The sequence below is a fragment of the Zootermopsis nevadensis genome, unplaced genomic scaffold (genome assembly GCF_977971745.1).
Source record: "Zootermopsis nevadensis isolate Lab colony 2312 unplaced genomic scaffold, Znev_1.0 Znev_ptg000037l, whole genome shotgun sequence".
Lineage (NCBI taxonomy): Eukaryota > Metazoa > Arthropoda > Insecta > Blattodea > Termopsidae > Zootermopsis > Zootermopsis nevadensis.
Window position 1 is genome coordinate 1,217,713 of NW_028259169.1, and position 23,539 is coordinate 1,241,251.

The 23,539-nt window shown below is 38.3% G+C and overlaps 1 protein-coding gene across 4 annotated transcripts in view; it reads right to left on the bottom strand.

The window, feature by feature from the left end:
- Window positions 1–247: 247 nt before the first annotated feature.
- The window catches only part of LOC147871821 (transcription-associated protein 1-like), a 51,190-nt gene continuing 27,898 nt past the window's right edge, over window positions 248–23,539 (bottom strand). Inside the window, exons 2-5 of one of the 4 annotated variants that reach the window (XM_087360064.1) lie at window positions 6,023–6,571; window positions 5,438–5,523; window positions 5,018–5,167; window positions 248–4,605 (exon numbers count right to left, since the gene is read on the bottom strand). In XM_087360064.1, the coding sequence (XP_087216190.1) occupies window positions 4,600–4,605; window positions 5,018–5,167; window positions 5,438–5,523; window positions 6,023–6,035 (255 nt within the window). In that variant the 5' untranslated portion in view covers window positions 6,036–6,571 and the 3' untranslated portion in view covers window positions 248–4,599. Of the gene's footprint in view, window positions 4,606–4,945; window positions 5,168–5,437; window positions 5,524–6,022; window positions 6,572–23,539 lie in introns of all 4 variants that reach the window. The other 3 variants (XM_087360061.1, XM_087360063.1, XM_087360062.1) reach the window with 3 other exon arrangements.

Below are 23,539 nucleotides of genomic sequence, written 5' to 3' on the forward strand. Positions count from 1 at the left end.
AACCTCTTGTCCCATCCATGCACGCTACATGCCCAGACCATCTCATTCTTCTCGACTTAATCACCCTGACAATATTGGGGGAGGAGTACATATTTTTAAGCTCGTCATTGTGCAGTTTTCTCCATGCCCCATCATCTTCTCTCCTAGGCCCAAATATCCTCCTAAACACCCGATTCTCAAACACCTGCAATCTGTGTTCCTCCCTCTGAGTGAGAGACCATGTTTCGCACCCATACCACACAACAGGCAAGATTATTGTTTTGTATATTTTAATCTTCAGGTTCTTAGAAATCAGACGGGAAGACAAAATATTTTGAACTGAGATGTAGCGAGCATTTCCGGAATTTAGTCTCCTCCTAACTTCGTCGTGAGCATCATTTTGAATCGTTTTTGTTGTTCCCAAGTATTTGAACTTTGTCACACTTTCAAAGGATTTATGAGCCACCTTAATGCCTGTCGGGTACATCATCGTGTTCACAAAAGCCCGCCACCGGGGTCTATCCTGAGTCAGTTGCATCCAGTTCACTCCATTGAGACCCATCTTCGTAAGATTCGTCTTAATGTTATCTTCCCACCTACGCCGAGGTGTTCCCTTCAGGCCTTGTAAACTTTCAACTCGCCCTCACAACATCGGGTGAGGAGTTCGTCAAGCATTTTTCTCTCTTATCTGTCCCACTCCCGTTTTGGGTCCAGACATCTTCCTCGACACTCTGTTCTCAGAGGCCCTCAGTCTATGTTCCTCCCTCAAAGAGAGAGACCACGTTTTGCACCCATAAATACTTTGCACTCAATAATAGCAAGCATTCCCCAGATTTAATCTGCTGATGTAGGGAGATTCTTCAATATTTATTTTTCTAAATCCGGAATACAATTTCTTTCAGTTCCCTAAAACGCTTTAATAATGTCGATGTATCAAGAGATGAAAAGCGTTAGAATTATTGTTCAGAATACAAACCCCACTTCTTAGCATCCACGTATTTTTATTAAGATTCTGGGCCACGAAACACGTTTAATTCATTTAAAATTGTAAAAAGTTAATTGCCTACTGGAATATTCTTTTATTATAAATGTTGCCGTTAACAAACAGAAGTCAATCTAATGTTACTTGAAATTGTGTTAAAAAAGTTTAATTCTCTTACACGAGTTCACAAATGCAGACGAAAACATTAAATGTGATGAACAACAATATTTATAATTAGGAATCCCTTAAATAAAACTTTGTTCAATTGTAGGAGACCACGACGTCCACGGGCAAAGATCAGTTTAATCAAAATTAAAATGGAGAGAGTGGAGGGCGGTTTCACAGATTTCTTAATAATTCTTATATAAGATAAGAACTTGTGATATTCTATATTAGTAAGAATTACCACAAACAACATATTCCCTCCACCTAACATTTACCTGGGCATTACTCATTACAGCTGAATCTAAACGGTGACAAGCCGCTGCATCCAGTCTGTACAAAAAGTCATTATTTCACGGTCACCAACTCTGAAATGACAAATGTTCGTGTAAAAGACAGATCAATGAAAATGTCACCTTATATTTTAAACTGCGACAGTAGCTCAGTCTCTTGTGTGGAAGGAAACAATCTTGGATGAAGATAAGTGCAAAATTCCTCTGACAGCATAGCCGAGTTTCCAGGAAATTCCAAAGTGCAATGGCCGTGACATTCCACATGAAACCAGATTCATTCAGAATGGAGTTGCCTCTTTCCACATCCTACGTCATTAGGAACCCTGCTTATTCCAAACTGCATTACAACACTGATATTTAAACACCGCAACCTATCTGCTGTCACACCACAGCGACCAGAATGGCATATCCAGATCACATCAGGTGTTCCGAGTAAAGGTGACGATTCTGAAAAAAAAAGTAAGACAAGTTTACTGCAATTACTGTCATCATCATTATTGCCATCTTCTTCTTCCAAACATCTGATCTGCCATATGCAACTTCCGTGCTCATTCTTTTCCTTTCTGACTGCCTCACTAGAATCGTAACAAACTGGTAATATTACCAACTACAAAACATCAGTGCCTTCCTGGACAAACACGTAGTAGCTAGTTTTAACACTTTTCTTAGTATTCAAATTGAGCCGAGTTGTTTTCTAACGATTACGAGGACGAACAAGACCTCAAAACAATGTAGAAATACACGAATTCTGTCGGACAATGTACAAACGTTCTAGGCTACGCTTCAGCAAGTTGTCAAATGTCACTTTCATAAATTACAAAGGGACCCTTTTCCCCCGCCTAGTAATGTATCCAACGCAACGAATTATGGTCGTATCACGTAGGAATATGGTGGGGACAAACGAAGTCAAATCAGACGACAAAACGATGAAGTAAAGCAAACGCGAAAAGCCGTTCAATATGACCTTCGTGACTGTGTGTTCGTAAATAATTTGTTTCGGCTACGGTAAACAAATGATCATTTCCTTGTTAACCAAAGCAACGCGCCATTCATTACGCTAAACTACGTTCAATTTTTCTGCTACCCTTTTTAAAACAATCCGCACACCTACGCATACATCTTGGGGCAGATTTTTATTCAAAGTCTTGGTTACTCGTATGGTCACATTTCCAGCAATTACAGAAGCAGCAGTTTGCCAGAAGACAACTGCCTGCCTTCTCTCCCTCGCTCCACACCCAATTCACATAACATGATGGAAGGATGACTGTAAGTGCCAAAGAAACTGGCAGGGTGCTGGGGCCACCAACCCGGTCGCAAATACTTAGACATTCTGTACTGTGGACGTGGGGATTCCCCACTAAGTAAAGGAGAGCCACCAAAAATTTCTTACTTTGAGGAAACATCTCTCCATGACACCAGCAGCAGCACTCTCAATGTAATAACTTTAACAAGTAGAAACACAACAAAATAAAGAAAGCAATTCTACAAAACAATATTTTGTATCTGACATTACGTCAATAAACAGTTTTACGAGATGAGTTTTAGTGCACGCTGATTACTGAATTGACAGCATGTCTACACGAGAATTTCTGATTGTGGTCACAATGTTTATTAATATCCCGGGACCCCTTCAACATCGTGATCGTATGTTGATTGACTACCCAATAAAAAGATCAATAAAACGTGCAACAAACAAAGCTACGTTCTGCCTCCAAGAATCATACGCAAAGGAATCTTCACTCACAGACAGCTCAAACACTCAAATATTTTAACAAAAATCCTGCAAAAGAGCTGTACCACTTAAAGTCCTCTCCCTTCCATTTCAGCGCGGATTCTTACAGTAGTAGTTCTAGAAATGAAAGGAGGGGAGACACGGGTTTCGTATTGTATGCATTTTCTTCCTGATTTCTGCCCTCTAAAAAAAATAACTGAGGGTTTTAGTGGGTGCGATATGGGAGCCCAAGATGAGAGGAAGGAGGGGTTATGTAAAAATATATTTATGAGGGAGCAGCCAAAGTGGTCAACGAACACCAAACAGACATCATATATCATTTCATTTCCAGGTCAACAATCTTTAACCAAACTAATTGGTCAATAACTTCGGCCTGTCTCTCTCTCACACACACAAAAACACAATCTCTACATTCTTCCTATAAACAATCTGACTGACAACACTAACAAATTAGTCTTTCGTAAGCCAAGAACTCTTAACAAACATTTTACAGACATAAAATAACAATCCTGACAACACCAGCACTGGTACATTGTGACCCACATAAGTGGCACTGCCTTTCTATACTTGGTTCCAACCAACCAAACCACTCCTCGATCCTAATGCAAATCCCCTTACCCCACCCGCAACCACGGAATATACCAGAAGTAATACTGAGCCTCATCACATGTCCATGAGACTGACACCTGACAACTCTCAACTTATGGTTAAGTCTCAAATAAATGGAACCTCTGACAGTCATCTCCATTTTTGCAAGCAAATCCAAATTCATAACGAACACCACACCACAAACTTACGACTTTTGTAACCGATCCCCTTGCTCAACACAGCAAACTCTCAAAATTAACCAAAAGCACAGAAAATATCCCGGCAGCTCCGCTCACTGTGCACAAAACTAAATTACTTACACTGGCAAATGCTCACTTATTAATTAGTAAACAGACCACATTAAAGGCTCCTCAGCACTGCACACATCTCACATGTAACAAAACCTTATCACAAATAGTCACCACCCTCGTCTAAAAAGGATAAATAAACCTCACATTCTGATATCCTATGAACAATATCATGAATGCCTCTAGCGTACCACAGATACTGCAATAATGCCAATCCCTCACCACATTTACGTCTTTCAACATATCAACTCTCACACTTACAGTCACAACATCTAAAGTACCTAATAAAATTGGACAGACTCATCTCTCTCACACAACAACCACATCAAATACATTCTAATGCTCATGTACTCACACAACGAATGCCTGGTTCAGACCGATATCAGTCTCTTGCGGATACGAGTTTCCTTCTTTGTCCCAGCAGGTTTAATCTTCTGACATCAAGTCGGTCTGCCAACTGTTGCCGCACGTACTTCAACGCTTCTCTGGCTGGCAGTACGCGGGTCACGTGGTGCTCAGTAGAATCTGAAGGATCATTCTGTTTCTCGTAATCTGCTACTCCTAGAAAGAGAAAATACATTCACATTCAAGAAATCAAGACATCACACTCTTCTAAGAACACACAGTTTTACTTCACCAAGCAGTTAACACTCCCACCTTAGCCAATGAACAAGCACCTTCCATTTTCAGAAGACAAATTCTGTCAAGTTCATTACAAACCCATTCACAAGTTAACTTTAAATACGGGTCACGACCAGCGACCTGACAAATTCTGAACTCCCTCGCTCACAGATTCATACTGGAGCCTTTCTTTCCTCCCCCCCAACAAATTTAAAACATTCGCCAAGTGGGCCATTATTCCACACGTCATAATACTGCAACTGCAAACTCTACAACTCACACACGTCACGTCAGACCCACGCAACTTCCGTTGCCACTGATTCAGTGGATATTTAACGAACAGTTCGCTTGCCGTCGGTTTGGAGCCGAGGATGTTGATCGCTGTCTCCAAGAAAAGAACAAGTGCCAGGTGTCCCGGCTTACAGGGCTCCCTCTCCTCGTGCCCCATTATGACAGCGAGGGAGTCTGTAAACACCAGTCGGTCCATGCCCTTCAGGTTCGCCTGTTTTGATGTCATGGAGAAAGGACGTAAATGAAAGATTAAGAAATGGCAAGCCACTACAACACAGCCAACATCTGTAGCACTTCTACTACTAAGGTGAATTCAACCGACAAGGGGCAAGAGGTAGCCGTATCAATTAGATTTATTTTCCATATCACCATCAGTAATGCCACTTTATAATGCCTTCTGGAAGCAAAGGTGGAAGCTTCACCATCAGTAATATAAATTGTTTCAATGTTGAACAATCTAAATTTATAAAACTGAACTCACCAGCTTCCTGTGATATCGCCACCATTGTGTAGTGACACACAAGGAACACCGTCGTAACTCTTTCATGGCTGCAGCAACAAACAATCCTACCAACATACACAACAGGCCTTACTGGCTGTTCCAGATATGAAGCAGACGCTTTCAACAAGTTCACGTACTAAATGTGGTTTTAAGAGAGATTTCAGGTTCTCACAGTGGTCTTTGGGTTCTAACACCACTTGGACTTACAGAAAACCAACACCGATTATGGTTTTCAAACATTTAATGGTTCGCTATATCAGCTGAAGTTATCCTTGTGACTAAGCGCAATGCCATGAGGCAGTGGGAGCATGGAGGTAAACTCCATGCATTCTCAATTATAGAACTATGTGGAGGTCAGCCTCAAAATGTGGTTCCTTACACTGGCAAAGAAAAATCACGTTCTTCATTGTTTCTTTGTAGTCTCAATAGAAGAAATAGACAAGTTCTTTATTTCATTAAAACCATTTACTACTTTTCAGGACAAAAGGTCTTCTTCCTTCAATAATGGCATTGTAATTCATAAAAGAAGTTTATTAAACAATTTACTCAAATGGATGAACTTACCTGTGACTGCCATCTGGTAAGTGGCTCTGGCTTGCTTGTCCTGCAATCTGTACGGAATCCCATGGACTGCGGAGATCTCCACATGTGGATCATCAATCACAATGAGTACAGATAATTACACTCACATCCTAATGTTCAATGGTCACAGCAGTGGCCAATGCAGTAGCTGCTTCCTAAATCAGCAACTGATGTATGAGGGACAGAGTAAATGGGAAATCTGGGTTTATGATATGACAAAGAAATACATTACTTGTAGAAGCCTCCTGGTACTGGCAGGATACTAAACCCAAACTAATTGTGATACAGCCTCTAACAGGCTCACTGTACCAGTAAATAATGAGCTACTGAATTTCCACATGCAAGTCACAAAAACTGAGGCTGCCACTACGTGTCTGTGGGTCATCCCAACCGCATCGCCTGATGAATTGTGTCCATCATGCACAATGGTCATGTCAGCTACCGGAGCAAAGTCTTGCTACCTCCGTAGTAATGATGGACTCGAAACTGCATAACGGCTGAAGTATCCCATATGCTTGCATTCACGCCTACCTGAAACAAAACCATGTACAGAAATAAACATCCGCATTGAGAGACCAGTATTAATTCTTACTACAAAGGCACTCTACACCACATTAATAACCTACTGGCAACTAATCCGGCCTTTCGTGCAACCAAAATATTTCCCACTTTACGTACTTCACACAGGAGAAAGATGACAAACATCAGTTCAAATAAACTTGCAAGCATTGGAAATATAAGAGAGTAAAGCTGCACTCGACTGGGCATGCATCCTACCATCACGCCGTCCGAAGTAAACAATAACAGCAGAGGAGCAGCGCCATTTTCTCGCACGCAGGGACGGCAACGTCTGAAAAACAGCGAACACATCCCGCCACCGGCGGAGCATGAGGGATATTCAATGATCAATATATGCGCACCCTGACGAACTGTCCTGTCATCTACCGACAATACACCTGAGGTACATGCCCCTCCGCGAACACTACACGGCACTGCCGAACCAAATGCTGCCTGAAATACCACTCCACAGTTTGTAAACTTATAAGCACCTGAAACGTAATTAAAGCCCTTCTGCCTTCTTGTCCACATGAAGTATTGTGGTTGTTATCAGGAATACAAAATATATTTGTGATTACATAAACTTTACATCAGGTACCCATCATATATGAGTTTGTTGTAAATGTAAACTGTGCTGTAGTTCACTGAAACATAATATAAAATATTCTCTTTAGCACCACTTTAAAGAAACAATATTATGCCTCCTTTTTTTGGGAACCAGGAATCTGACCATCTCCTCACTGCGGTAAATTTTGCCTGACTGTTCCTCCCTCCAAGCAGCTGAGTAACCACGATCCTAACTTTGCGGTCTTATCGCGTTCCCTCAGTACTAATCTACACTTACCCACATGCTCCTGCCATCCTAAAGTGAACTGCGTTAATTTGTATTTTGGCTGCAATGTACCAGAGTAATAAGCATTTGTATAATCCATTTTCATCAAAATATTCTTTGCATTACGGCAAACCTGACACTATTTTAAATGAAGTTATTATAGAATCCCTTGACATTTTAGATTTCTTTACAGACAGTTACAGTGGTTATATGTGATTCCTCACGTAGCAAACGGAAAACGATTCACCACTGGGGGAGCCATCACACTTCTTACTAATGTACTGGTGAAATTGTTAAATGCAACTAAGAATATAAGGACATAATGCAGAGAGCTTATAACATTTCAATCTCTATCCATCTCCTACCCTTATTCAAAAGACTGAAACCTCTATCATTTCACACACACGAAAGTTTAACGTTACGTTAGAACAGTCCGGGAACTGAAACCAATAAGTGAAGAGAACGCTGTGGCAACGCAAAGACAGTCACCATTTCAACATATTTCACTAGGAGACAGGAACAAAATTCGAATGTCTAAGATACCAAAGACCACGAACAAAAGTGCTTTCAAGTATTTAGGCTGGAAGAGGGTTAAGAATTTTGATTAAACTTTATTTATTAATTTGTGGTTTATATAAAGTCAGTGTCAGAAGCTCATACAATGTAGCATAGATGACAATATTTGCTTTTAGGTTCATGAACATGCTCTTTCTTGCATGGAAATTTTAGAATGCCGTCTTCTGACAAATTATCAACAAACTGTGAAAGTGTGGAAGAATGGAGTCATGTTTTCATATTTGTTATCTTTAATTTCTAATACATTAATCTGTTACCAGAATAATGGTTAATTGCAAATGTTGGTAAACAAACTGCTAAGGAAAATATTGTTGAATGAAAATTTCAGTCTACAATTATTACACGTATAGCACAAAATTTCTCAGGTTATGTGCATCTCATGTTACTTGTAGGATAATAAAAGGAAGGAAGGTGGCATTTCAATAATATTGATGCACAAGGCATGCACGTACTGTGTTTGAAAGAATATTTATTGTAACTGGCCACTTCATTGACGTGGGGGGGGGGGTGTGGCATGGAAACATTACGATGGATTTTAGGGAAATATGTTTTGAACCTCTGAGATGATTGGAAATGGCTGACCACGGATTCCCATGTGCAGGTGTTGTTATTACTCTTGATTAATCTCCCAACTGTAGGCTGCTACTTATAGTGGCAACGATATCAAATATTTTCCAAGTGGGCACAACGTATATTTTGTACTCCTTGGCCTTTGATTTAAGAATGATCACAATTTCCTGCATTGGAGAACATGACCACATTATGCTACTGAAAATTTTATCAATGGATAGTACCACACCAATGACCATGAAGTTGTAAACCCAACATCCCCGAATTAGAAAATGAAGAAACACAGTAAATATTATTGAAGAGGCAGCACTACATACATAGGAAGATAATATTAAAATCGTCTTCTAACTAGTTCGAACTCAGCAAGTACATGAATTATTGCTCCTGTCAGTATGACATCTGAGTTCTGAAAAATTACCTCACAATTACACTTCACATTCTGACAGAAGACTCTACACAAAGAGGCGAAATAACACGTGACGTTTACAGAAATTTGTTAAAAAGAGTTACAAAAGACAGGATACTACTCTACCTGTACAAAGGAAAGCACATCACAGAAAGGCGTGGGATACGAACCCACGGTCCCTGCGACCAAGAGGCTACAAGGACCGCGCGGCCACTTTGACGCAATGTACGATGTGACATTTCAGGTACTAAGGTTTTTTTCGTAATTTTGGTGGCATTTTTCCTCTGGACACGGCGATATTTTGCGAATGATTTATGTACTTTTCACAAAATACACACCGCAATGTAGAACTTACGTTGCCACTTATCAACTTCTCGTTACCTTGAACTTGAGGTCGCCGACAGGACGTTTGGCGTACGGAATTCCAAAGAAACGCCACTTAATATTTCTTGTTTCGGATAGATGCTAAAACATTTGCCTTCAGCAAACCTTGTTGCACTCTGACCATTTGTTTACTTGAGGTCTGCCATCTTCAGAGGCGAGGCTGCCAACGCGCAGATCCGACGGCCCACCATGTCTCCACGTCTGTGCGCTGGACTCCAGAGATCCAGATCCATTTTAAGTTACTGCATTATTTATTAGTAGCATAAATGGAAAGAAATCAATACTTTCGAATGGCATCGAGGACTAATCCAAAGTCAGCCAGTACTGATTCTGTCTTGAACAGTCGGCTGGTCCCATTTGAATAGTCGCCATTAAACTACGGTTGGAACTATTTGATTTCAGTCGGTAGGTATCAACGTAACTTATGTGTTCTAGAAATAGAGTTCTATGGGACCATCAACAAGATTAATTACCACCGTTCAATCACGTATTAACGCGTGCTACCAATAATGAATCTCAATGTAAGGAAGTCTTCTCGGTGACGTGAGAGAATAGAAACAAGTGAAACAACAATCCAACATAACACGCAAGAATATGTGCAGTTCGCCACATTGAGACATACGACTTCAGTGAGAAGATATTTCCATGCCATGTGTGCTCAGTAAAGACGTTTGTACGAGTTAGTAACACGTAAATCATATACAGACATCGCGTATCTGCAGAAGCTGGACCTATGTAATTTGAGAAAATTTATTCTATATAAAGATGACTGAGGTCACTGTAGTAATTACATGTAGTGTAATATAAAATTAAATAAATATTTTAATAAATTATTCTTCTTGTGACAACATATATACTTCCACAATGAAATATTCAATAACATCATATTTAAGTGATAAGTGATTGGTGTACATGCAATTACTGAAAGTATGTGTCCAATAAAATATCTTTGAAAAAAAATTAAATCAGGTATGAAAGTGAAGCCCAGAATATAATATACTTTTTAAAGTGACGGAATCGAATTTTTAAGTGTTTAATAATATACAATTAACCATAACGAGCTCAAGGTGCCCTCACATGCGCAAGTCATACGACTGCACTGCGCAACAACGTCTGCGCAGGTGCCCCACTAACCTAATCTAACCTAACCTAACCTAACCCAAGCCAACCAAAACGGGGTAATCTGCATCAGTGTAAAATGGTTTCCTGCGCACGAATTTTGGAAAAAGCGAATGGATGCTCAGAAATTATTGAAATTTTGTATGGACGTCATGCCACAGGTAAGTTAATGATATTCATACTCTATTATGTCTTATCGCTTTTTAGAAATTCGTACGAAGGCATCAAAGTCGTGAGGTGGAGGATGCGCAAAGTCGGCCACGACCACTTATCAATAACGATATTAAGCGCTCACACAATCCCCATATAACACAATTAGTGCTTATATGCGTGTAATATGTCATAACACGTCTAAAATTACATAATGTTTCCACAAGAAATATTTCTTCCAAAATTGATGCAGTGTAGATGTTGACGCAAATACATAGCAGATTCATGCGTAACGATGACCCAATCTAACTCACTATAAATAAGTATCATGTAACTAAAGAATCAAAATAAACATACGTGAATGATATTACGTCATTTATTAATATAAATCGCCTCACAAAAAAACTGAATATAAATTTCTGGTACATCAATTGCAATGTTTGGTGGGCGCGGAATTCGTGGCGCACGTCAAACTTGTGGTAACATATTAGTTTCCTATGTCAAACTTCTACAAAATATATCGAAAATATTGCCTCACATATACTCGAGGACACGACGTTCAAACACAAGGACGCAGTCTATCGGAAAAATACGGAACCAAAGATAAGACGTGCCATCTGTGACGAACTCAATGGAAAGAAATCAATACTTTCGAATTGCATCGACGACCAATCAGAAGCCAGTCAGTACTGATTCTGTCTTGGAACAGTCGGCTGGTCCCATTGGAATAGTCGCCATTAAACTACGGTTGGAACTATTTGATACCGGTCGGTCAGTATCAACGTAACTTTGTGTTCTAGGAATAGAGTTCTTCGGGACTATTAACAAGATTAATTACCACCGTTCAATCAAGTATTAACGGGTGCTACCTGCACTGAATCTCAGTGTAAGGATGTCTTCTCGGTGACGTGTGAGAATAGAAACAATTGAAACAACAATCCAACATAACACGCAAGAATATGTGCGGTTCGCCACATTGAGACATACGACTTCAGTGAATGGACATTTCCATGCCATGTGTGCTCAGTAAAGACGTTTGTAAGAGTTAGTAACACGGAAATCATATACAGACATCGCGTATCTGCAGAAGCTTGACCTATGTAATTTGAGAACATTTATTCTTTATAACGATGACTGGGGTCACTGTAGTAATTACATGTAGTGTAATATAAAATTAAAAAATATTTTAATAAATTATTCTTCGTGTGACAACATGTATACTTCCACAATGAAATATTCAATAACATCATATTTAAGTGATAAGTGATTGGTGTACTTGTAATTACTGAAAGTATGTGTCCAATAAAATATCTTTGTAAAAAAATTAAATCAGGTATGAAAGTGAAGCCCAGAATATAATATACTTTTTAAAGTGACCGAATCGAATTTTTGAGTGTTTAATAATATACAATAAACCATAACGAGCTCAAGGTGCCCTCACCTGCGCAAGTCATACGACTGCACTGCGCAACAACGTCTGCGCAGGTGCCCCACTAACCTAACCTAACCTAACCTAACCTAACCCAAACCAACCAAAACGGAGTAATCTGCATCAGTGCAAAATGGTTTCCTGCGCACGAATTTTGGGAAAAGCGAATGGATGCTCAGAAATTATTGACATTTTGTATGGACGTCATGCCACAGGTAAGTTAATGATATTCATACTCTATTATGTCTTATAGCTTTTTAGAAATTCGCACGAAGGCATCAAAGTCGTGAGGTGGAGGATGAGCAAAGTCGGCCACGACCACTTATCAATAACGATATTATGCGCTCACACAATCCCCATATAACATAATTAGTGCTTATATGCGTGTAATACATCTTAACACGTCTAAAATTACATAATGTTTCCACAAGAAATATTTCTTCCAAAATTGATGCAGTGTAGATGTTGACGCAAATACGTAGCAGATTCATGCTTAACGATGACCCAATCTAACTCACTATAAATAAGTATCATGTAACGAAAGAATCGGAATAAACATTCGTGAATGATAGTACGTCATTTATTAATATAAATCGCCTCACAAAGAAACTGAATATAAATTTCTGGTACATCAATTGCAATGTTTGGTGGGCGCGGAAATCGTGGCGCACGTCAAACTTGTGGTAACATATTGGTTTCCTATGTCAAACTTCTACAAAACATATCGAAAATATTGCCTCACATATACTCGAGGACACAACGTTCAAACACAAGGACGCAGTCTATCGGAAAAATACGGAACCAAAGATAAGACGTGCCATCTGTGACGAACTCAATGTAAAGAAATCAATACTTTCGAATGGCATCGAGGACCAATCAGAAGACAGTCAGTACTGATTCTGTCTTGGAACAGTCGGCTGGTCCCATTGAAATAGTCGCCATTAAACTACGGTTCGGATTATTTGATACCGGTCGGTCAGTATCAACGTAAATTTGTGTTTTAGGAATTGAGTTCTTCGGGACCATTAACAAGATTAATTACCACCGTTCAATCAAGTATTAACGGGTGCTACCTACACTGTATCTCAGTGTAAGGATGTCTTCTCGGTGACGTGTGAGAATAGAAACAATTGAAACAACAATCCAACATAACACGCAAGAATATGTGCGGTTCGCCACATTGAGACATACGACTTCAGTGAATGGACATTTCCATGCCATGTGTGCTCAGTAAAGACGTTTGTACGAGTTAGTAACACGGAAATCATATACAGACATCGCGTATCTGCAGAAGCTGGACCTATGTATTTTGAGAACATTTATTCTTTATAACGATGACTGGGGTCACTGTAGTAATTACATGTAGTGTAATATAAAATTAAAAAAATATTTTAATAAAATATTCTTCGTGTGACAACATGTATACTTCCACAATGAAATATTAAATAACATCATATTTAAGTGATAAGTGATTGGTGTACTTGTAATTACTGAAAGTATGTGTCCAATAAAATATCTCTATAAAAAAATTAAATCAGGTATGAAAGTGAAGCCCAGAATATAATATACTTTTTAAAGTGACCGAATCGAATTTTTGAGTGTTTAATAATATACAATAAACCATAACGAGCTCAAGGTGCCCTCACCTGCGCAAGTCATACGACTGCACTGCGCAACAACGTCTGCGCAGGTGCCCCACTAACCTAACCTAACCTAACCTAACCCAACCCAAACCAACCAAAACGGGGTAATCTGCATCAGTGCAAAATGGTTTCCTGCGCACGAATTTTGGGAAAAGCGAATGGATGCTCAGAAATTATTGACATTTTGTATGGACGTCATGCCACAGGTAAGTTAATGATATTCATACTCTATTATGTCTTATAGCTTTTTAGAAATTCGCACGAAGGCATCAAAGTCGTGAGGTGGAGGATGAGCAAAGTCGGCCACGACCACTTATCAATAACGATATTATGCGCTCACACAATCCCCATATAACACAATTAGTGCTTATATGCGTGTAATACATCTTAACACGTCTAAAATTACATAATGTTTCCACAAGAAATATTTCTTCCAAAATTGATGCAGTGTAGATGTTGACACAAATACGTAGCAGATTCATGCTTAAAGATGACCCAATCTAACTCACTATAAATAAGTATCATGTAACGAAAGAATCGGAATAAACATTCGTGAATGATAGTACGTAATTTATTAATATAAATCGCTCACAAAGAAACTGAATATAAATTTCTGGTACATCAATTGCAATGTTTGGTGGGCGCGGAATTCGTGGCGCACGTCAAACTTGTGGTAACATATTGGTTTCCTATGTCAAACTTCTACAAAATATATCGAAAATATTGCCTCACATATACTCGAGGACACGACATTCAAACACAAGGACGCAGTCTATCGGAAAAATACGGAACCAAAGATAAGACGTGCCATTTGTGACGAACTCAATGGAAAAAAATCAATACTTTCGAATGGCATCGAGGACCAATCAGAAGCCAGTCAGTACTGATTCAATCTTGGAACAGTCGGCTGGTCCCATTGCAATAGTCGCCATTAAACTACGGTTGGGATTATTTGATACCGGTCGGTCAGTATCAACGTAACTTTGTGTTCTAGGAATAGAGTTCTTCAGGACCATTAACGATATTAATTACCACCGTTCAATCAAGTATTAACGGGTGCTACCTACACTGAATCTCAGTGTAAGGATGTCTTCTCGGTGACGTGTGAGAATAGAAACAATTGAAACAACAATCCAACATAACACGCAAGAATATGTGCGGTTCGCCACATTGAGACATACGACTTCAGTGAATGGACATTTCCATGCCATGTGTGCTCAGTAAAGACGTTTGTACGAGTTAGTAACACGGAAATCATATACAGACATCGCGTATCTGCAGAAGCTTGACCTATGTAGCTTATATCTTAATTGCATCATGCTTGTGTTTCAATACAATATTTTTTTTTATTTTCCGTCGTTTACACAAGCTTATTGTTAAAATCATATAAAATTTCACATAAAATTGTTACATTTTAAAATTGACGACATGTTTCGATATACAATCTGACCTGACGATGATAAGATTGTATATCGAAACGTGTCGTCAATTTTAAAATTTAACAATTTTATGTGAAATTTTATATGATTTTAACAATAAGCTTGTGTAAACGACGGAAAATTAAAAAAAAAAAATATTGACCTATGTAATTTGAGAACATTTATTCTTTATAACGATGACTGGGGTCACTGTAGTAATTACATGTAGTGTAATATAAAATTAAAAAAATATTTTAATAAATTATTCTTCGTGTGACAACATGTATACTTCCACAATGAAATATTCAATAACATCATATTTAAGTGATAAGTGATTGGTGTACTTGCAAATACTGAAAGTATGTGTCCAATAAAATATCCTTTTAAAAAAATTAAATCAGCTATGAAAATGAAGCCCAGAATATAATATACTTTTTAAAGTGACGGAATCGAATTTTGAGTGTTTAATCATATACAATTAACCATAACGAGCTCAAGGTGCCCTCACAAGCGCAAGTCATATGACTGTACTGCGCAGGTGCCCCACTAACCTAACCTAACCTAACCTAACCCAACCCAAAACAACCAAAACGATGTAATCTGCATCAGTGCAAAATGGTTTCCTGCGCACGAATTTTGGAAAAATCGAATGGATGCTCAGAAATTATTGACATTTTGTATGGACGTCATGCCACAGGTAAGTTAATGATATTCATACTCTATTATGTCTTATAGCTTTTTAGAAATTCGCACGAAGGCATCAAAGTCGTGAGGTGGAGGATGAGCAAAGTCGGCCACGACCACTTATCAATAACGATATTATGCGCTCACACAATCCCCATATAACACAATTAGTGCTTATATGCGTGTAATACATCTTAACACGTCTAAAATTACATAATGTTTCCACAAGAAATATTTCTTCCAAAATTGATGCAGTGTAGATGTTGACGCAAATACGTAGCAGATTCATGCTTAACGATGACCCAATCTAACTCACTATAAATAAGTATCATGTAACGAAAGAATCGGAATAAACATAGTGAATGATAGTACGTCATTTATTAATATAAATCGCCTCAAAAAGAAACAGAATATAAATTTCTGGTACATCAATTGCAATGTTTGGTGGGCGCGGAATTCGTGGCGCACGTCAAACTTGTGGTAACATATTGGTTTCCTATGTCAGACTTCTACAAAATATATCGAAAATATTGCCTCACATATACTCGAGGACACGACGTTCAAACAAAAGGACGCATTCTATCGGAAAAATACGGAACCAAAGATAAGACGTGAAATCTGTGACGAACTCAATGGAAAGAAATCAATACTTTCGAATTGCATCGAGGACCAATCAGAAGACAGTCAGTACTGATTCTGTCTTGGAACAGTCGGCTGGTCCCATTGAAATAGTCGCCATTAAACTACGGTTCGGATTATTTGATACCGGTCGGTCAGTATCAACGTAAATTTGTGTTTTAGGAATAAAGTTCTTCGGGACCATTAACAAGATTAATTACCACCGTTCAATCAAGTATTAACGGGTGCTGCCTACACTGAATCTCTGTGTAAGGATGTCTTCTCGGTGACGTGTGAGAACAGAAACAATTGAAACAACAATCCAACATAACACGCAAGAATATGTGCGGTTCGCCACATTGAGACTTACGACTTCAGTGAATGGACATTTCCATGCCATGTGTGCTCAGTAAAGACGTTTGTACGAGTTAGTAACACGTAAACCATATACAGATAACGCGTATCTTCTGAAGATGGACCTATGTATTTTGAGAACATTTATTCTTTATATCGATGACTGGGGTCACTGTAGTAATTACATGTAGTGTAATATAAAATTAAAAAAATATTTTAATAAATTATTCTTCGTGTGACAACATGTATACTTCCACAATGAAATATTCAATAACATCATATTTAAGTGATAAGTGATTGGTGTGCTTGTAATTACTGAAAGTATGTGTCCAATGAAGTATCTTTGTAAAAAAATTAAATCAGGTATGAAAGTGAACCCAGAATATAATATACTTTTTAAAGTGACGGAATCGAATTTTTAAGTGTTTAATAATATACAATAAACCATAACGAGCTCAAGGTGCCCTCACCAGAGCAATTCATACAACTGCACTGCGCAACAACGTCTGCGCAGGTGCCCCACTAACCTAAACTAACCTAACCAAACCTAACCTAACCTAACCCAAACCAACCAAAACGGGGTAATCTGCATCAGTGCAAAATGGTTTCCTACGCACGAATTTTGGAGAAACCGAATGGATGCTCAGAAATTATTGAAATTTTGTATGGACGTCATGCCACAGGTAAGTTAATGATATCCATACTCTCTTATGTCTTATCGCCTTTTAGAAATTCGCACCAAGGCATCAAAGTCGTGAGGTGGAGGATGCGCAAAGTCGGCCACGACCACTTATCAATAAAGATAATAAGCGCTCACACAATCCCCATATAACACAATTAGTGCTTATATGCGTGTAATACATCATAACACGTCTAAAATTACATAATGTTTCCACAAGAAATATTTCTTCCAAAATTGATGCAGTGTAGATGTTGACGCAAATACGTAGCAGATTCATGCGTAACGATGACCCAATCTAACTCACTATAAATAAGTATCATGTAACGAAAGAATCGGAATAAACATACGTGAATGATAGTACGTAATTTATTAATATAAATCGCTCACAAAGAAACTGAATATAAATTTCTGGTACATCAATTGCAATGTTTGGTGGGCGCGGAATTCGTGGCGCACGTCAAACTTGTGGTAACATATTGGTTTCCTATGTCAAACTTCTACAAAATATATCGAAAATATTGCCTCACATATACTCGAGGACACAGACATTCAAACACAAGGACGCAGTCTATCGGAAAAATACGGAACCAAAGATAAGACGTGCCATCTGTGACGAACTCAATGGAAAAAAATCAATACTTTCGAATTGCATCGAGGACCAATCAGAAGCCAGTCAGTACTGATTCTGTCTTGGAACAGTCGGCTGGTCCCATTGGAATAGTCGCCATTAAACTACGGTTGGGATTATTTGATACCGGTCGGTCAGTATCAACGTAACTTTGTGTTCTAGGAATAGAGTTCTTCGGGACCATTAACAAGATTAATTACCACCGTTCAATCAAGTATTAGCGGGTGCTACCTACACTGAATCACAGTGTAAGGATGTCTTCTCGGTGACGTGTGAGAATAGAAAAAATTGAAACAACAATCCAACATAACACGCAAGAATATGTGCGGTTCGCCACATTGAGACATACGACTTCAGTGAATGGACATTTCCATGCCATGTGTGCTCAGTAAAGACGTTTGTACGAGTTAGTAACACGTAAATCATATACAGACATCGTGTATCTTCTGAAGCTGGACCTATGTATTTTTAGAACATTTATTCTTTATAACGATGACTGGGGTCACTGTAGTAATTACATGTAGTGTAATATAAAATTAAATTTATATTTTAATAAATTATTCTTCGTGTAACAACATATACACTTCCACAATGAAATATTCAATAACATCATATTTAAGTGATAAGTGATTGGTGTACTTGCAAATACTGAAAGTATGTGTCCAATAAAATATCCTTGTAAAAAAATTAAATCAGCTATGAAAGTGAAGCCCAGAATATAATATACTATTTTAAGTGACGGAATCGAATTTTTGAGTGTTTAATCATATACAATTAACCATAACGAGCTCAAGGTGCCCTCACATGCGCAAGTCATATGACTGCACTGCGCAACAACGTCTGCGCAGGTGCCCCACTAACCTAACCTAACCTAACCTAACCTACCCCAACCCAAACCAACCAAAACGGAGTAATCTGCATCAGAGCAAAATGGTTTCCTGCGCACGAATTTTGGGAAAAGCGAATGGATGCTCAGAAATTATTGAAATTTTGTATGGACGTCATGCCACAGGTAAGTTAGTGATATTCATACTCTATTATGTCTTATCGATTTTTAGAAATTCGCACGAAGGCATCAAATTCGTGAGGTGGAGGATGCGCAAAGTCGGCCACGACCACTTATCAATAACGAAATTAAGCGCTCACACAATCCCCATATAACACAATTAGTGCTTATATTCGTGTAATACATCATAGCACGTCTAAAATTACATAATGTTTCCACAAGAAATATTTCTTCCAAAATTGATGCAGTGTAGATGTTGACGCAAATACGTAGCAGATTCATGCGTAACGATGACCCAATCTAACTCACTATAAATAAGTATCATGTAACGAAAGAATCGGAATAAACATACGTGAATGATATTACGTCATTTATTAATATAAATCGCCTCAAAAAGAAACAGAATATACATTTCTGGTACATCAAATGCAATGTTTGGTGGGCGCGGAATTCGTGGCGCACGTCAAACTTGTGGTAACATATTGGTGTCCTAAGTCAAACTTCTACAAAATATATCGAAAATATTGCCTCACATTTACTCGAGGACACGACGTTCAAACACAATGACGCAGTCTATCGGAAAAATACGGAACCAAAGATAAGACGTGCCATCTGTGACGACCTAAATGGAAAGAAATCAATACTTTCGAATTGCATCGAGGAACAATCAGAAGACAGTCAGTTATAATTCTGTCTTGGAATAGTCGGCTGGTCCCATTGGAATAGTCGCCACTAAATTACGGTTCGGATTATTTGATACCGGTCGGTCAGTATCAACGTAAATTTGTGTTCTACGAATAGAGTTCTTCGGGACCATTAACAAGATTAATCACCACCGTTCAATCACGTATTAACGGGTGCTACCTATAATGAATCTCAATGTAAGGATGTCTTATCGGTGACTTGTTAGAATAGAAACAAGTGAAACATCAATCCAACATAACATGCAAGAAAACGTGCGTTTCGCCACATTGAGACATACGACTTCAGTGAAAAGACATTTCCATGCCATGTGTGCTCAGTAAAGACGTTTGTAGGAGTTAGTAACACGTAAATCATATACAGACATCGCGTATCTGCAGAAGCTGGACCTATGTAATTTGAGACAATTTATTCTTTAAAACGATGACTGGGGTCACTGTAGTAATTACATGTAGTGTAATATAAAATTAAAAAATATTTTAATAAATTATTCTTCGTGTGACAACATGTATACTTCCACAATGAAATATTCAATAACATCATATTTAAGTGATAAGTGATTGGTGTACTTGTAATTACTGAAAGTATGAGTCCAATGAAATATCTTTGTAAAAAAATTAAATCAGGTATGAAAGTGAACCCAGAATATAATATACTTCTTAAAGTGACGGAATCGAATTTTTGAGTGTTTAATAATATACAATAAACCATAACGAGCTCAAGGTGCCCTCACCAGCGCAATTCGTACGACTGCACTGCGCAACAACGTCTGCGCAGGTGCCCCACTAACCTAACCTAACCTAACCTAACCTAACCTAACCCAAACCAACCAAAACGGTGTAATCTGCATCAGTGCAAAATGGTTTCCTGCGCACGAATTTTGGAAAAAGCGAATGGAAGCTCAGAACTAATTCAAGTTTTGTATGTACGTCATGCCACAGGTAAGTTAATTATATTCATACTCTATTATGTCTTATCGCTTTTTAGAAATTCGCACGAAGGCATCAAAGTCGTGAGGTGGAGGATGCGCAAAGTCGGCCACGACCACTTATCAATAACGATATTAAGCGATCACACAATCCCCATATAACACAATTAGTGCTTATATGCGTGTAATACGTCATAACAAGTCTAAAATTACATAATGTTTCCACAAGAAATATTTCTTCCAAAATTGATGAAGTGTAGATGTTGACGCAAATACGTAGCAGATTCATGCGTAACGATGACACAATTTAACTCACTATAAATAAGTATCATGTAACGAAAGAAATGGAATAAACATACGTGAATGATAGTACGTCATTTATTAATATATATCGCCTCACAAAGAAACTGAATTTAAATCTCTGGTACATCAATTGCAATGTTTGGTGGGCGCGGAATTCGTGGCGCACGTCAAACTTGTGGTAACATATTGGTGTCCTATGTCAAACTTCTACAAAATATATCGAAAATATTGCCTCACATTTACTCGAGGTCACGACGTACAAACACAAAGACGCAGTCTATCGGAAAAATACGGAACCAAAGATAAGACGTGCCAACTGTGACGACCTAAATGGAAAGAAATCAATACTTACGAATTTCATCGAGGACCAATCAGAAGACAGTCAGTACTGAATCTGTCTTCGAACAGTCAGCTGGTCCCATTGGAATAGTCGCCATTAAACTACGTTTCGGATTATTTGATACCGGTCGGTCAGAATCAACGTAAATTTGTGTTCTACGAATAGAGTTCTTCGGGACCATTAACAAGATTAATTACCATCGTACAATCAAGTATTAACGAGTGCTACCTACACTGAATCTCAGTGTAAGGAAGTCTACTCGGTGACGTGTGAGATTAGAAACAATTGAAACAACAATCCAACATAACACGCAATAATATGTGCGGTTCGCCACATTGAGACATACGACTTCAGTGAATGGACATTTCCATGCCATGTGTGCTCAGTAAAGACGTTTGAACGAGTTAGTAACACGTAAATCATATACAGACATCGCGTATCTTCTGAAGCTGGACCTATGTATTTTGAGAACATATATTCTTTTTAACGATGACTGGGGTCACTGTAGTAATTACATGTAGTGTAATATAAAATTAAAAAATATTTTAATAAATCATTCGTCGTGTGACAACATATATACTTCCACAATGAAAATTTCAATAACATCATATTTAAGTGATAAGTGATTGGTGTACTTGCAATTACTGAAAGTATGTGTCTAATAAAATATCTTTGTAAAAAAATTAAATCAGGTATGAAAATGAAGCCCAGAATATATTATAATTTTTAAAGTGACGGAATCGAATTTTTGAATGTGTTTAATAATATACAATAAACCATAACGAGCTCAAGGTGCCCTCACATGCGCAAGTCATAAGACTGCACTGCGCAACAACGTCTGCGCAGGTGCCCCACTAACCTAACCTAACCTAAACCAACCAAAACGGGGTAATCTACATCAGTGCCAAATGGTTTCCTGCGCACGAATTTTAGAAAAAGCGAATGGATGCTCAAAAATTATTGAAATTTTGTATGGACGTCATGCCACAGGTAAGTTAATGATATTCATACTCTATTATGTCTTATCGCTTTTTCGAAATTCGCACGAAGGCATCAAAGTCGTGAGGTGGAGGATGCGCAATGTCGGCCACGACCACTTATCAATAACGATATTAAGCGCTCACAAAGTACCTATATAACACAATTAGTGCTTATATGCGTTTAATACATCATAACTCGTCTAAAAATACATTGTTTCCACAAGAAATATTTCTTCCAAATTTGAAGCAGTGTAGATGTTGACGCAAATACGTAGCAGATTCATGCGTAACGATGGAGCAAGCTAACTCACTATAAATAAGTATCATGTAACGAAAGAATCGGAATAAACATAGTGAATGATAGTACGTCATTTATTAATATAAATTGCCTCACAAAGAAACTGAATATAAATCTCTGGTACATCAATTGCAATGTTTGGTGGGCGCGGAATTCGTGGCGCACGTCAAACTTGTGGTAAAATATTGGTGTCCTATGTCAAACTTCTACAAAATATATCGAAAATATTGCCTCACATTTACTCGAGAACACGACGTACAAACACAAAGACGCAGTCTATCGGAAAAATACGGAACCAAAGATTAGACGTGCCAACTGTGACGACCTAAATGAAAAGAAATCAATAATTTCGAATTGCATCGAGGACCAATCAAAAGACAGTCAGTACTGATTCTGTCTTGGAACAGTCGGCTGGTCCATTGGAATAGTCGCCATTAAACTACGGTTGGGATTATTTGATACCGGTCGGTCAGTATCAACATAACTTTGTGTTCTAGGAATAGAGTTCTTCGGGACCATTAACAAGATTAATTTCCATCGTTCAATCAAGTATTAACGGGTGCTACCTACACTGAATCTCAGTGTAAGGATGTCTTCTCGGTGACGTGTGAGATTAGAAACAATTTAAACAACAATCCAACATAACACGCAAGAATATGTGCGGTTCGCCACATTGAGACATACGACATCAGAGAATGGACATTTTCATGCCATGTGTGCTCAGTAAAGACGTTTGTACGAGTTAGTAACACGGAAATCATATACAGACTTCGCGTATCTGCAGAAGCTGCACCTATGTAATTTGAGAACATTTATTCTTTATAACGATGGCTGGGGTCACTGTAGTAATTACATGTAGTGTAATATAAAATTAAAAAAATATTTTAATAA